This window comes from Panulirus ornatus, chromosome 16 (genome assembly GCF_036320965.1).
Source record: "Panulirus ornatus isolate Po-2019 chromosome 16, ASM3632096v1, whole genome shotgun sequence".
Classification (NCBI taxonomy): Eukaryota; Metazoa; Arthropoda; class Malacostraca; order Decapoda; family Palinuridae; genus Panulirus; species Panulirus ornatus.
In genome coordinates this window covers 8,505,774-8,520,590 of record NC_092239.1, presented here as the reverse complement: position 1 = coordinate 8,520,590, position 14,817 = coordinate 8,505,774, and the positions used below count along the sequence as shown (strand labels likewise).

Below are 14,817 nucleotides of genomic sequence, written 5' to 3'. Positions count from 1 at the left end.
CTAGTCTTGCTCCCTAACTCCACTAGACCCTTCCAACCCAAACCACTTTATAACCAGCTACCTACCTTGATTAGAAATAAAAAAACTTACCCTTGTCTCACACTTCAGTAACTTATATTCACAGGACCCCCCACCCCAACAAATATAACACTGACCAAATACATACTCACTGAAATAACCAGACAAGCATTAAACCACCAGTATCCCAACTCAGTCTAAAGCTCCTACCCATCAGACTTACACTCATCACGACAACACTACAGACATTTCGTCATATCACATGACCCATCATGCCCACAATGCAATGACCATAGATGCACACACAACACTTTAGGACCTGTTTTTCTGACTAGTAGATGTGACTGGCTTCCTGAGTACTGACGAATTCAAAAAAATTCAGACCTGACCCCAGCAAGTTCCAAGCTGACTCATAGTCAGTAACACTAACCACTACACCACAGAAGTATAGTAGTGTCTAATTACTATTTGTTATTAGGTAGTAGTAGTCAGTGGAAACATTAGATAAGAGCCTCTACAAATACAGCTTTAGATTTTCCCCTCTTCCAGTGGCCTGTAAATGGTGAGGCAATAAAGGCTAAGAAGTGGCACTGGAGTTCACTAATTATGGAGACTTTGTTGCTGTGGCCACCCCCTAGAGGGAGTTTCAGGTGGGAACAGGCATCAGAGATTTTTTTTTTTTTTTTTTTTTTTTTTTTTTTTTTTTTTTATACTTTGTCGCTGTCTCCCGCGTTTGCGAGGTAGCGCAAGGAAACAGACGAAAGAAATGGCCCAACCCCCCCCCCCCCCCATACACATGTACATACACACGTCCACACACGCAAATATACATACCTACACAGCTTTCCATGGTTTACCCCAGACGCTTCACATGCCTTGATTCAATCCACTGACAGCACGTCAACCCCTGTATACCACATCGCTCCAATTCACTCTATTCCTTGCCCTCCTTTCACCCTCCTGCATGTTCAGGCCCCGATCACACAAAATCTTTTTCACTACATCTTTCCACCTCCAATTTGGTCTCCCTCTTCTCCTCGTTCCCTCCACCTCCGACACATATATCCTCTTGGTCAATTTTTCCTCACTCATTCTCTCCATGTGCCCAAACCATTTCAAAACACCCTCTTCTGCTCTCTCAACCACGCTCTTTTTATTTCCACACATCTCTCTTACCCTTACGTTACTTACTCGATCAAACCACCTCACACCACACATTGTCCTCAAACATCTCATTTCCAGCACATCCATCCTCCTGCGCACAACTCTATCCATAGCCCACGCCTCGCAACCATACAACATTGTTGGAACCACTATTCCTTCAAACATACCCATTTTTGCTTTCCGAGATAATGTTCTCGACTTCCACACATTTTTCAAGGCTCCCAAAATTTTCGCCCCCTCCCCCACCCTATGATCCACTTCCGCTTCCATGGTTCCATCCGCTGACAGATCCACTCCCAGATATCTAAAACACTTCACTTCCTCCAGTTTTTCTCCATTCAAACTCACCTCCCAATTGACTTGACCCTCAACCCTACTGTACCTAATAACCTTGCTCTTATTCACATTTACTCTTAACTTTCTTCTTCCACACACTTTACCAAACTCAGTCACCAGCTTCTGCAGTTTCTCACATGAATCAGCCACCAGCGCTGTATCATCAGCGAACAACAACTGACTCACTTCCCAAGCTCTCTCATCCCCAACAGACTAACAGACTTCATACTTGCCCCTCTTTCCAGGACTCTTGCATTTACCTCCCTAACAACCCCATCCATAAACAAATTAAACAACCATGGAGACATTACACACCCCTGCCGCAAACCTACATTCACTGAGAACCAATCACTTTCCTCAGAGATATAGATAGATATAGATATAGATAGATAGTCTTTTATAGGCATCTCAATGTTTTCAAAAGCCTCCTCCCCACCCCATCTTACTAGTGATGGTGTGTCCTGTAGTGTCTTCCACTATGAAAACACTTTTGGACTTGTTATTCAGTTCCTCACATATCTTTTTGTGTGTGTGAGAACTGTAAATGTAAATGGAATTTACTTGATTAAAAGAAGAGTGGAAGATGCTCCCCATTTTTTAACATGCATAGTTTAAACTTTTCTCCAAAACTTCAAATTATTTTTTCTCCTCAGATATCATATTTATACATATCTAATGATTTCAACTCTTTCAGGGGCTCATATCTAGCCTGCATAGTATATTGTGAGGATAAAGTGCTAGTAACAACTGAAGAATTTCCTCCAGTTGTTGAAGTAGACGATGACTACATGGGCCAAGCAAGATCCCATTTCCATTGGCTTTTAAAGGTAAAATGTTTTAGAAAAATTGCTTAATAGTAGAAATAGTTGCTTAAAAGTAGATAGATTAAGTCATTTCACTCTAACTATTTCTTGGAGGAAGAATTTTCATGAGATGCAAATCAGTAGCGTAGGTCACCTTGGAAACATGAGTATGGGAAGTGTTCCATCCCACAACTGATAGTTCTTCTCTTTTGCCACATTCACATTGTAACTCATAGTGATCTCACTGATAGTCATAAGCCACACTTTATATTTCTAAGACTGCTATTTTATACAGCTGCATTCTTAATCATACACATGTTTTGCTTCCTTTAACATCTTTTTCAGTTTAATAGTCATATAGTTTTCCCCTCATGTGTTCATGCTCTGTCATCCTTCATTTTTACATGGAGCTGCAGAATCTCTTGGAAAAGGGGTCTTAGGACAGTTATAGATAAATATTGACTTGTGTCAAAAGCACTGATTACTTTACTTATTTTGCATCAAAACCAACATTCAGAATTCTTTCTGCATAAGTCTAGTGCTTCTCTCTTGTGCTTTTTACATGTGGACCAGGTGGAGTTTCCCCATAAATGCTCTAGGACTGTTTAGAAGCATCTGACAGGCCACTTGAAATGTTTTTTAAACCTTTAACCAAACTTCTCATAGATCTACGTTTGCCTGGTAGAGTTATTTATTACCCATCCCTTTGCACCAGTAGTCAAATTTCAGCTGATCTGTGGTGATGGCACAAAATGCACAGACCTCCGTATACAATAATTACACTTGTTCTTCATTTACTCTTTAGCTGTTGAGTGGAAAGGATGTACTAAGCTTAGATGAATTCAAGCAGTATTTGCTTCAAAACTATGAGGAATCTTACAATCCAGATGATAATGTACTTAATAAAAATCTGTGTTGATAACAAAATGAGAAATAAGATCATCAAAACACCATTCAAACAAGGTGGTGACAGTGGAAACATGTTTCCAGGCTTTGCAGTGCTCAGCTTTGCCACAGCAATGTGCTTCTACTAAAAGTTTTTATTTCTTCTGGGGTAAGTTGAGGCCCATTTCACTTTTTCCTTTGTTTTTCCTTTTCTTACTTTTACATGATGTTCTTTCATTTCATGAAAGAACATATTTTACCTGGAAATTTATGAGCCAGTCAATGGAAAAGGGAACAGGGTCTGAAAATACTACCTATATAAGTTCATAATTACACAATCAGTAGAGCTTTGGCTCATTACACGCAGCATTCCATACAAGTTTGTTTACTTACAAATGTTATCACCTCGCTGTCACTCTTAGACCCTTGTTTTCATTTGACCTTGATATAATTAGCTTTGATGCAGAGTATCTTCATGATGTACAAATGTAGAATTCTTGCTTTATAATATCTTTGGATTTTTTTCTTCCTTTCTTACTTGTTTGCCATTTCCTGTGTCAGTGAGGTTGCACCTGGAATAGACAGAGAAAAGGTCTTATTCACTCACATCCATTTTCTAGCTGTCATGTGTAATACACTAAAACCACAGCCCCCCCTATCCATAACAGAGCATCTTTCAAGATATTTTTATACTGTGGCAAATTTTCACAAGGGACATTATAATTCACATGTTATACCAAAAAGGGGTCTCAAAGGCCTAGTTTTTATGGGCAAAAATGACTTTTTGCTCTTGAGTTCTGAGGGGAGATGGAAGGGCCTACAAGGGAAATTGCCTCACTACTAAGTATGTTAAAAGGTGCCATGATCCACAGTCAGGCCTCATAGACATTTCTGTGGTTTCCCTCAGCTGCTTCATATTCCTTCGTTCAGTCCATTCTTAGCATATTGCCCCCTGTATACCACATTGCTCCAGTTCACTCTGTCCTGTATGTGCCTTTTACCTTCATGCATGTTCAGCCCTGAGCTCTCAAAATATTTTTCACTCCATTCTTCTATATCTATGGACAGGGGGCATTATTATATGTTAGATGTTTATTGATGCTACTCAAAGGACATAAATTTTCACATGGGAAGTGATACATAGACACCAAAGAATAAATAATTTCAGACACATTTTTGCATACAGAAACAGAGAGAGGGGCTGTGTAGCATGGCAATGGGTTGGGGGAAAGGATGGGCCAAGGGAGAAAAAAAGGGTGAGGCAGCAAACAAAGGCAAGTCCCAAAAGGAGACAGGGCTGTCCACCTTCCAGCATGGTTAATAACATAACCATGATGGGTCTGTCTAAGATTAAGAATGAAGGCCACAAGGGCATAATTTCAGGAGCTTAAGGGAGTATATGCCTCAGTTTTACCTCAAATCTGTAGATACTTCAGCCTACAGTTTGTACACCTCTTAATCTGCCAGAGGGGGTGACACTTTGAATTTGTGCCCTGAGTGGCATTTCTCCCTACAATACTAATGAAGATGTATACATTTCTGGCATGTGAAACTAGTGATATAGCATTTAATTGAATAATATTCACCAATAGACACTTCAGATTTCATCATGTCAAGTAGATGAAGCTGGTTTAGCCAGAGGAAAGGATATTGTAGAATCTTCAGGGTCATCAGCGAGTAATGGAATTCATGTCATGCAAAAAAAGAGCTTCTTAGGTGGGCAGAATCATCACTGAGCACCAATAAGCTAGCTAGGGTACTGCTACAGCAAGCTTGAATCAGGAAGCAAGCGTGTGTGCCAGCAGAGGTGGTGGGGCGAGCACCATTGAGCATTGGACAAGAGACCACAAGAAATTGCATTATGGTGGACTGTTTTGCCAAGCACTGTATTATCAGTAAACCACCTTGTAGCTAGCAGCATCTGGTGATATAAACTATTCTAACCTTAAAGTTGCACCAGATTTGGATCCATATCAAAGTTTTAAAACTTTTCTTAGATCAGCTGGTGAAGTTTAAGCCAGCCTCTTTGCTGCCTACTGTTGCTGTTCTTGGAGAACAGTTGATTGCCTTTGTGTGTATGATAATAATGGAGGGCTCAGCACTACTGACTTTTCTATGCTGAATATAGGGAATCCACCCATTATTTCAAGGAATGGATGTATTTTTAATCTATAAAGTTTAGTCTAGAAATATTAATTGCATAATAAGATTACATTTTTTTTCAGGTAGCTACAACATGGGAAGATGTTAAATCTCTCAGACAAGATATGGATCGAGCTGGATCAGCATCTAATGTACCATTTAGAATAAAGCTTTTGCAAGCTGCTGCCAATATGCAGGTATGACCATAGTTTTATTTCATAAGTATTTGTAGTATTCTTGTAACTAATTGACATAGCATAAATTCACAACACATTTGAAGGTTTTGATTTATATTATTTACTTTACCAAAAAGTTTTCTGGTACTTAGTGAGGTCCTGTATCATTTTGAAGTATATGATGTCAGTGTTATCATTGAAAATATATACAGTACTTTAAAATGATTTAGGATCTCGGCATCACAAAAATTTAAGTTACATTTGTAATCAAGTATGAAACCACTGTTGCTCTCTTTTCAGTTGAGACTTCTTTTCCAATATAAAAGAGAGATTCCATCAATGTCTCATATACGAAAGAGACTAAAGCTTGCAACGTATAAAGATTTTCATAATGCTGAATATTTAAGGAAAAATAGTTTAAGATTAAATTAAATGAGATTTGTGATGAGAGAGCATCAACTAACTTTACAGAGAATAAGAGAATATTTTTGGTAGAGGTTAATTGTATGAGGAGAACAAGAACATGCAAGGGATGAAGTGAATTGGAGCATTGTAGTTCACAGGGAGCAATATACTGCCACTGGACTATACCAGGGCATATGAAATGGTTAGGGGAAACCGTGAATAGTTCTGAAAGGCCTGGTTGTGGGTAGGGGGCTCTAGATTTGGTGCATGATACACGACAGCTAAAGAGTGGATGTGAGCAAATAAGGCTCCCTTCCTGTTTCACTTATCCAAAAGAAGGGGACCAAGTGATGATTTTTCCTTCTGAGGCTCAGTCATCTGTTCTTGACACTACTGCATTAAGGTGGGAAAAGGCAAATGTGTATGAAAAAAAGAAATAAGCATATATACTTAAATATAAATATACAGAAGGGTGAGAGGTGTGCAATAGAGTGAATTGGAATGATGTGGTATACTGGGGTTGACGTACTGTCATTGACTGAACCAAGACATGTGAAACGCCTAGGGGTAAACCATGGAAAGGTCTGTAGGGTCTGGATGTGGATAGGGAGCTGTGGTTTCAGTGCATTATATATGACAACTAGAGACTTGAGTGTGAATGAACGTGGCCTTTTTTGTCAGTTTTCCTGGTGCTTCCTCACTGAAGCAGGGGATAGCGATGGTTTCCTGTGGGGCAGGGTGGCATCACAAATGGATGAAGGCAAGCAAATATGAATATGTGCATGTGTATACATGTATATGTCTGTGTTGTGTATGTACGTGTTGATATGTATATGTATGTATATATGCATGTATGCACGTTTATGTATATATATGTGTATATGAGTGAATGTGCCATTCTTCATCTGTTTCCTGGCACTATCTTGCTGACACAGGAAACTGCAATCAAGTATAATGAATGAAATAATAGGATTGATTAGACATATTTTCAGTTTTTCTCTTTGGGAAAGGTTTTCTTGTGTTTAGTATAAAAAGATTTAGATTTGTAAATATGATTCCTTAGAAATTTTACTTGTTCTTATCATAATCATAATGTTTGTACCTTAACTCCTTTGTGCAAATTTTAAGATAATCACTATTGTTCTTTAATGACTGGTAGTAATTGGATAACTGCTCATCTTATTGTACTTGTATTTTTCCACAGACAACACTTGGCATTCAAGACTTGGGGCAGTTTTATCATAAGCCTATTGTTGGAAGTAATGGAACACTGGTGTTTTGTACCACACGTCATGTAAAAAGCACAAAGGTCGTCTCGGCCATGAATGTTAAGTGGATTCCACTTTCTAAACTAAAAGAGAAGAAAACTACAACCTCAGGTTAGTCAGTTTAAGCAAATTTTTCTTAAATGACAAATTTGGATGTTACTTATTCAAAGCAAATGAAACTTTGAACAAAATCATGTGACACATTTAGTTGGTGCGTCTCATTTCATGAATCCAGGTTGTTTCAGTTATTATTATTAATAATAATATTATTATTATTATTATTTTGCTTTGTCGCTGTCTCCCGTGTTTGCGAGGTAGCGCAAGGAAACAGACGAAAGAAATGGCCCAACCCACCCCCATACACATGTATATACATACACGTCCACACACGCAAATATACATACCCATACATCTCAATGTACACATATATATACACACACAGACACATACATATATACACATGCACACAGTTCACACTGTCTGCCTTTATTCATTCCCATCACCACCTCGCCACACATGGAATAACATCCCCCTCCCCCCTCATGTGTGCGAAGTAGCGATAGGAAAAGACCACAAAGGCCCCATTCGTTCACACTCATTCTCTAGCTGTCATGCAGTAATGCCCGAAACCACAGCTCCCTTTCCACATCCAGGCCCCACAGAACTTTCCATGGTTTACCCCAGACGCTTCACATGCCCTGATTCAATCCACTGACAGCCTGTTGACCCTGGTATACCACATCGATCCAATTCACTCTATTCCTTGCCTGCCTTTCACCCTCCTGCATGTTCAGGCCCCGATCACTGTACATCTTTTTCACTCCATCTTTCCACCACCAATTTGGTCTCCCACTTCTCCTCGTTCCCTCCGCCTCTGACACATATATCCTCTTGATCAATCTTTCCTCACTCATTCTCTCCATGTGCCCAAACCATTTCAAAACACCCTCTTCTGCTCTCTCAACCACGCTCTTTTTATTTACACACATCTCTCTTACCCTTACATTACTTACTCGATCAAACCACCTCACACCACATATTGTCCTCAAACATCTCATTTCCAGCACATTTACCCTCCTCTGCACAACTCTATCCATAGCCCACGTCTTGCAACCATACAACATTGTTGGAACCACTATTCCTTCAAACATAGCCATTTTTGCTTTCCAAGATAATGTTCTCGACTTCCACACATTCGTCAAGGCTCCCGGGATTTTCGCCCCCTCCCCCACCCTATGATTCACTTCCACTTCCATGGTTCCATCCGCTGCCAGATCCACTCCCAGATATCTAAAACACTTTACTTCCTCCAGTTTTTCTCCATGTGAAGCGTCTGGGGTAAACCATGGAAAGTTCTGTGGGGCCAGGATGTGGAAAGGGAGCTGTGGTTTCAGTGCATTATTACTTGACAGCTAGAGACTAAATGTGAACGAATGGGGCCTTTGTTGTCTTTTCCTAGCGCTACCTCACACACATGAGTTGTTATTCCATGTGTGGCGAGGTGGCGATGGGAATAGATAAAGGCTGACAGTATGAATTATGTACATGTGTATATATGTATATGTCTGTGTGTGTGTATATATGTATACATTGAGATGTATAGGTATGTATATTTGCGTGTTTGGACGTGTATGTATATACATGTGTATGTGGGTGGGGTGGGCCATTCTTTTGTCTGTTTCCTTTCGCTACCTCGCTAACGCGGGAGACAGCGACAAAGCAAGATAAATAAATAAATCTTTTTCTTTTTTTTTAAACTATTCGCCATTTCCCGCGTTAGCGAGGTAGCGTTAAGAACAGAGGACTGGGCCTTTTTTGGAATACCCTCACCTGGCCCCCCTCTGTTCCTTCTTTTGGAGGAAAAAAAAAAAAAAAAAAAATTTTTTTTTTTTTTCCCAAATAAATAAATAAATAAAATATAATTATTGTTTCATACTTTATTCATACTTGCTCACCATTTCCCTCGTTAGTGAAGTAGCACTATGAACAGATGGAGAAAGGCCACATTTGCTCATATCCATTCTCTAGCTGTCGTGTACAATTAAGGCACTGAAACTTTAGCCCCCTAACCCATTACTTTGGCTAAGAAGTGGTACTAGAAGCCTCTAGTTATGGAGACTCTGTTGATATGTCCACCCCCTTGAGGAAGTTCCATTTGGAGCAGGCGTCAAAGATGTAGATCGATACTTGAATGCCATTTCCCGTATTAGTGAGGTAGTGCCAGGAACAGACGAAGAAAAGGCCTCATTCAGTCACATCCATTCTTTAGCTGTTATGTATAATGTACTGAAACCACAACCAGGCCCCTGGCACAGATCTCTCATGCTTTCCCATGGCTGCTTCACTTTCCCTTGTTCAGTTCATTGACAGCACTTCACCCTCTGGATACCACATCACTTCAATTCACTCTGTCCCATGCACGCCTATCACCCACCTTCATGTACAGGCCCCAAGAACTCAAAATCTTTTTTCATTCCATCCTTCCCTCTCCAATTTTGTCTCCACTTCTTATTCCAATATTTCTACACATACACAGACATACACATATGTACACATTTACATATTCATGCTTGCCTTCATCCATTCCTGGCACCATCCTGCCCCACAGGAAACAGCATCGCCACTCCCTTTGTCAGCAAGGTGGCGCCACACCAGGAAAACAGACAAATAGACATTTGTTCACACTCAAAGTCTCGAGCTGTCATGTGTAATGCACTGAAATCACAGTTCCCTATCCACATCCAGACCCCACAGACCTTCCATGGTTTACCCCAGATGTTTCACATGTCCTGGTTAAGTCCATTGACAGCACCTCAACTCCATCATACCACATTGTTCCAAATCACTCTATGCCTTGCACACCTCTCACCCTCCTGCAAGTTCAGGCCTCGATTGCTCAAAATCTTTTTCACTCCATCCATGTGTGTGTGTGTGTGTGTGCAGTTGAATAGTAAGTGTTAGAGGGTCTTTTTTATGGGAGCAGCATCATGAGCATGAAGGGTCTTGGGATATGTAGGAACTGCTTGGATTGTTGCATGGATGTTAGATGTCCAGAGCATAAGCAAGAGAATGCGACTTGTTTTTCTGGGGAGTTTGTTTTCTGATTGAATGATGTCTGGTGGGTTGGAGTTTAAGAATGAGTTGGGAGGTAGGTTGTTTAGTGCTTGTGATATTATATCACTGTGAATATGCTTTGTCAGTGTTACATTTGTTCAGGATGGGGAGATATGTGCAGTGTGAGAAGGGTAAGCTTTTTATTTCTATTTGGATGTAGGTGGTTAGTTTTAGAGTGGTTTGGGTGGAAGTGGCCTTGTACTGAGAATGATGGCATGTTAGAACTGTACCGGGAGGATCTTTGTTTCATTGCCTTCTGGCAAATATCAGAATAGCTTTCAAGCATGTGGATGAGGAAATACTTTTTAGTAAGCTCTCATATCCTACATAAGGGCAAAACTAGAATATCCTTCTCAAGTTTAATCACCTCACGTAAAACAGCATGAAGAGCTAATAGAAATGGCCCAGAGGAGGGCAACAAAGATGATACCAAATTTTAGAGAGCTGAGTTATAAGAAAGGGCTAAAGGTTTTAAATTTGACCATCTTGGAAGACAGACAAGTGGTGGGTGACCTGATAATAGCCTTTAAATTTTTTAGATTGCAGGAAATTAAGCAAGAAATGTTAAAAAAGATGAAAAGAAGTACTTACATATAAGAGTGGTGATGAATGTAATGGAATGACTAAGGACATGGTTAATGCAGAGCCTATATAAATTTAAGCTTTTTAATGGCTGAGAATGTTAAAGAGATGGACCCTAATGAGTGTAAGCCTCCCTCCCCATACAGTACCAATAGATTATTACAATCCTCACCAAAGATGACTTTTCACTCTTGTTTTAACCTCAAACAGGTGGAGTCATTTATACATATTTTCTTTTTTTGTCTGACATTTAGTGAATACCAAAATTCTCAATCCTATACGTCATTCCAGAATTGACATTCTTTCTTTTTCACGTATATAATTTTACTTTTGTAAAGTCCATTCCTCTCCAAAATATTTCTTTGTTTTCAATTAAATGGTTACTCTCAGTTTTTCAACTACTCTTACATATACCATCCCCCCTCTTGTCTCCTTTTATTACTTCATTGTAGACTCAGATTATTTATTTAGTTATTTATTATACTTGATTACCATCTCCCGCGTCAGTGAGGTAGCACCAGGAAACAGACAAAGAATGGCCCATCTTTGAGAGAATATCCTCATCTGGCCCCCTTCTCTGTTCCTTCTTTTGGAAAATTAAAAAAAAAATGAGGGGAGAACTTCCAGCCCCCCGCTCCCTCCCCTTTTAGTCGCCTTCTACGACATGCAGGGAATATGTGGGAAGTATTCTTTCTCCCTATCCCCAGGAATATATGTATAAGTTGAGATGTATAGGTATGTATATGTGCGTGTGTGGACATGTATGTATATACATGTGTATGTGGGTGGGTTGGGCCATTCTTTTGTCTGTTTCCTTGCGCTACCTCTCTAACGCAGGAGACAGCGACACAGTATAATAAAAAATGCATATATACATGCATACATATATGCACATGTACATATTCATACTTGCTTGCCTTCATCCATTCCTTCCTCTACCCTGCCCCTCAGGAAACAGCATTGCTACACCCTGCTTCAGCAAGGTAGCACCAGGAAAACTGACAAAAAAGGCCACATTTGTTCATAGTTAGTCTCTAGCTGTCATGTGTAATGCACCGAAACCACAGCTTCCTATCCACATTCAGGTCCCACAGACTTTTCCATGCTTTACTGCAGATGTTTCACATCCCCTGGTAAAACTCAGGTAGTACTATCATTTCATTTTAATCATAAGAAATGTATGTGTTAATCTCCTGAAAAATTGCAGGACAAGGCTCAACACATGGTGAATTTGGAACCTTAGCTGGGGACCTTTTGTTGTCCTCATTACAAGACCAAATTCTGTACGATCAAGTGAGTCGTGTACCACTTCGTCGAGGATTGTACTTGGGCTACCTCAAACTGCAGAGCTCCGTGGATGTTCTACAGGTGTTAGTGCCAGAAAAAACTCCCAACATGTTCCCACATGTTAAGATCAGGGAAAATCCACATGTTTCAAGGTAAATTGTTTTGTTCTTCCATGCATATTGTGTAATGAATAATTTAATTATTGTCAGCAGTTACTGATATGATGATAATTACTTGAAATATTCAATGTATTAAAGTTGGAACAGAAGGAGCCAGGCAAGGAGAGTTCAACCTCCTCAAAGACAGAGCCTGGGGTGTTTGAATGTGTGTGGATGTAACCAAAGTGAGAAGATGGGAGAGATTGGTAATATGGTTGGGAGAGAAACATGGATGTTCTAGTTTTGAGGAAAACAGATCTAAAGGGGAAAAGGGAGAATGGTTCGGGATGTCTTAGTGATAAAGTCAGGGGTTAATATGAAGGTAAGTGTTAAGGAAAGGATAGCATTGCTGCTAAAGGGGGAGTTGTGGGAATGTGTGAAAGTAAAGCTCCAGACTGTAGTGGGTAAAAGTGAAAGAAGAGTATGAGAGATGGATGATTATTAGTGCTTATACACCAGGAAGTGAGAGGGCTAAGTAGAAGTGAATGTGTTAGGAGCTAAATGAGTTTGTCAGCAGTTTTGATCCAAGGTACTAAGTATTAGTGTTAAGTTATTTGAATGCAAGAGTGGGTAATGTGGTTTTTGATGGTATGATTAGGGGACATCAGGTACCCATTGTTATGAATAAGAATGGTGAACAGCTTATGGAGTTGTGCAAAAAAAAAAACTGTTGATTGGGAATGACTGGATTGAAAAGAGATATAACTAAGTAAACATGGGTACATGGGAAAGATAGTAAGGGGGCCCATATTGGACTATGTACTAATTGATAGGCCTGCAAAGGAGAGACTCTTGGATGTGACTGTGCTGAGAAAGGTATCTGATCATTGCTTAATAGAGGCTGTAGGAACAGAGGAAATTATATGGCTGGGAAGAGGTTGGAGAAAGTGAATGAACTTGAAAAAGAGGCTTATGAGATGAGACCAGGAGAAATTGGCTGTATAATGGGAAAAGGTGAGAGTGATTGAAGTCAGGGAAGTGGTAGGGAATGGGAGGTATTTAGAGAAGTAATGCTTACATGTGTGCAAGAGTGTGGCATGCTGAAGGTGGGAAGTGAACAGGTGAGAAAGGGTAGTGAGAGGTGTGGGATGAGGAAGTTAAGTTGTTTATGAAAGAAAAGAGAGCTATATGGGTATTATTAGCAGGAAAGAAGTGTAAGTGATTGGGATATATACACTAGAAAGTGGCAGGAGGTCAAAGAGAGGACAGATGAGAGTTGGGGTGAGCAAGTGTCAGGAAACTTCAAGGAGAGTAAGAAAAAGTTTTGGAAAGAGGTTAAGAGTGTGAAAAACAAGAAAAGAAATGGGAACATTGGTGAAGGGGAGAAATGGTGATTGACAGAAATGAGGTGAAGAGGAGATAGAGTGTTTTGAAGGGTTGTTAAATTTGATTGCTGATAGGTTGGTAGAGGTAGGAAGTTTTGTATGTGGGTATATGCAAAGTGAGAGTGTCATGGAAAGTGGTTCAGTGAAAAGACAGGAGTTGGTGAAAGCAGCTGGAGTGATGGTATTACAGTTGAATTTCTTAAGGGGTGAATGTGTTGTTTAGTTTGTAGGGATTTACAGTGTACGAATATCTCATGGGGAGGTGCTTTAGAATTAGCAGAATGCTTGTATTGTACCAATGTATTAAGGCAAAGGAGACAGAAGTGAATGTTCAAATTACACAAGAATGTTTGTTGAATGTTCATGGTAAGAAGTATGGGAGAATGATGATTGAGAGGACAGTGGTATGCACAGAGGAAAGAACAGTATTGCCTCAGGATTGGAAGAGAATGTTTGGTTCTGGTGTTTGCTTTGAGGATTGTGCATTAGAAATACTTAGAGAAACAGAGGAACTTGTGTGTGGGATTTATGAATTTGGAAGGAGCATCGGATAGGGTTGATAAAGATGCTCTGTGGAAGGTGTTGTGAATATTTATGTTTGAGGAAAGCTGCTTGAAGCATCAAAGAGTTTTTATCAAAGGAGTATGGCATATGTGCGAGAAGTGTTTCCAGGTGAAGGCGAGTCTCTAGCAGGGATGTGTTGTCACCATGGCTGTTTAATGTGTTTGTGGATGGGATGGTGAGAGAAGAGAGAGACAGGTATGATGCAGTCTATTGGGAGGGGGCCTAGGGGGTGCATCAGTTGTTTTTTTGATGACGTGGCATTGTTTGCACATTTGAGTGAGAAACTTCAGAAGCTAGTGCCTGAGTCTGGGAGAATGTGTGAAAGGAGAAAGGTGAGAGGAAATGTGAACAAAGCAAGATTATTAAGTGTGTGAACAAGGCAAGATTATTGTTTAGCACTGGGGAAAGACAGGTTTAAATGGAGAGATTTTGGAGGAAGTGGACTGTTTTAGATAACTGAGAGTGGATATGGTAGTGAATGAAACCTTAGAAACTGAAGTGAGCCAGAGGTCCTGGGCATATTGGAGAATGTGTGGAAAGAGAGGCCACTGTCTTTAAGGGCAAAGATGGGCATGTGTAATGGTACAGTG

At 40.0% G+C, this 14,817-nt stretch overlaps 2 protein-coding genes across 10 annotated transcripts in view; one reads left to right on the top strand and one right to left on the bottom strand.

Moving 5' to 3' along the window:
- wake (wide awake) overlaps window positions 1-14,817 on the top strand; it is a 744,672-nt gene that overhangs the window by 723,972 nt on the left and 5,883 nt on the right. For all 9 annotated transcript variants that reach the window (XM_071671228.1, XM_071671230.1, XM_071671229.1 and 6 more), the window contains 4 exons: window positions 2,213-2,345; window positions 5,432-5,545; window positions 7,134-7,308; window positions 12,101-12,332. In XM_071671228.1, coding sequence (XP_071527329.1) covers window positions 2,213-2,345; window positions 5,432-5,545; window positions 7,134-7,308; window positions 12,101-12,332 — 654 coding nt within the window. The remainder of the gene's footprint in view (window positions 1-2,212; window positions 2,346-5,431; window positions 5,546-7,133; window positions 7,309-12,100; window positions 12,333-14,817) is intronic.
- Window positions 2,363-14,817, bottom strand: part of Rtca (RNA 3'-terminal phosphate cyclase) — a 51,603-nt gene continuing 39,148 nt past the window's right edge. The window contains exon 11 of the mRNA XM_071671238.1: window positions 2,363-3,778. The gene's annotated coding sequence lies outside the window, so the exon portion shown is untranslated. The remainder of the gene's footprint in view (window positions 3,779-14,817) is intronic.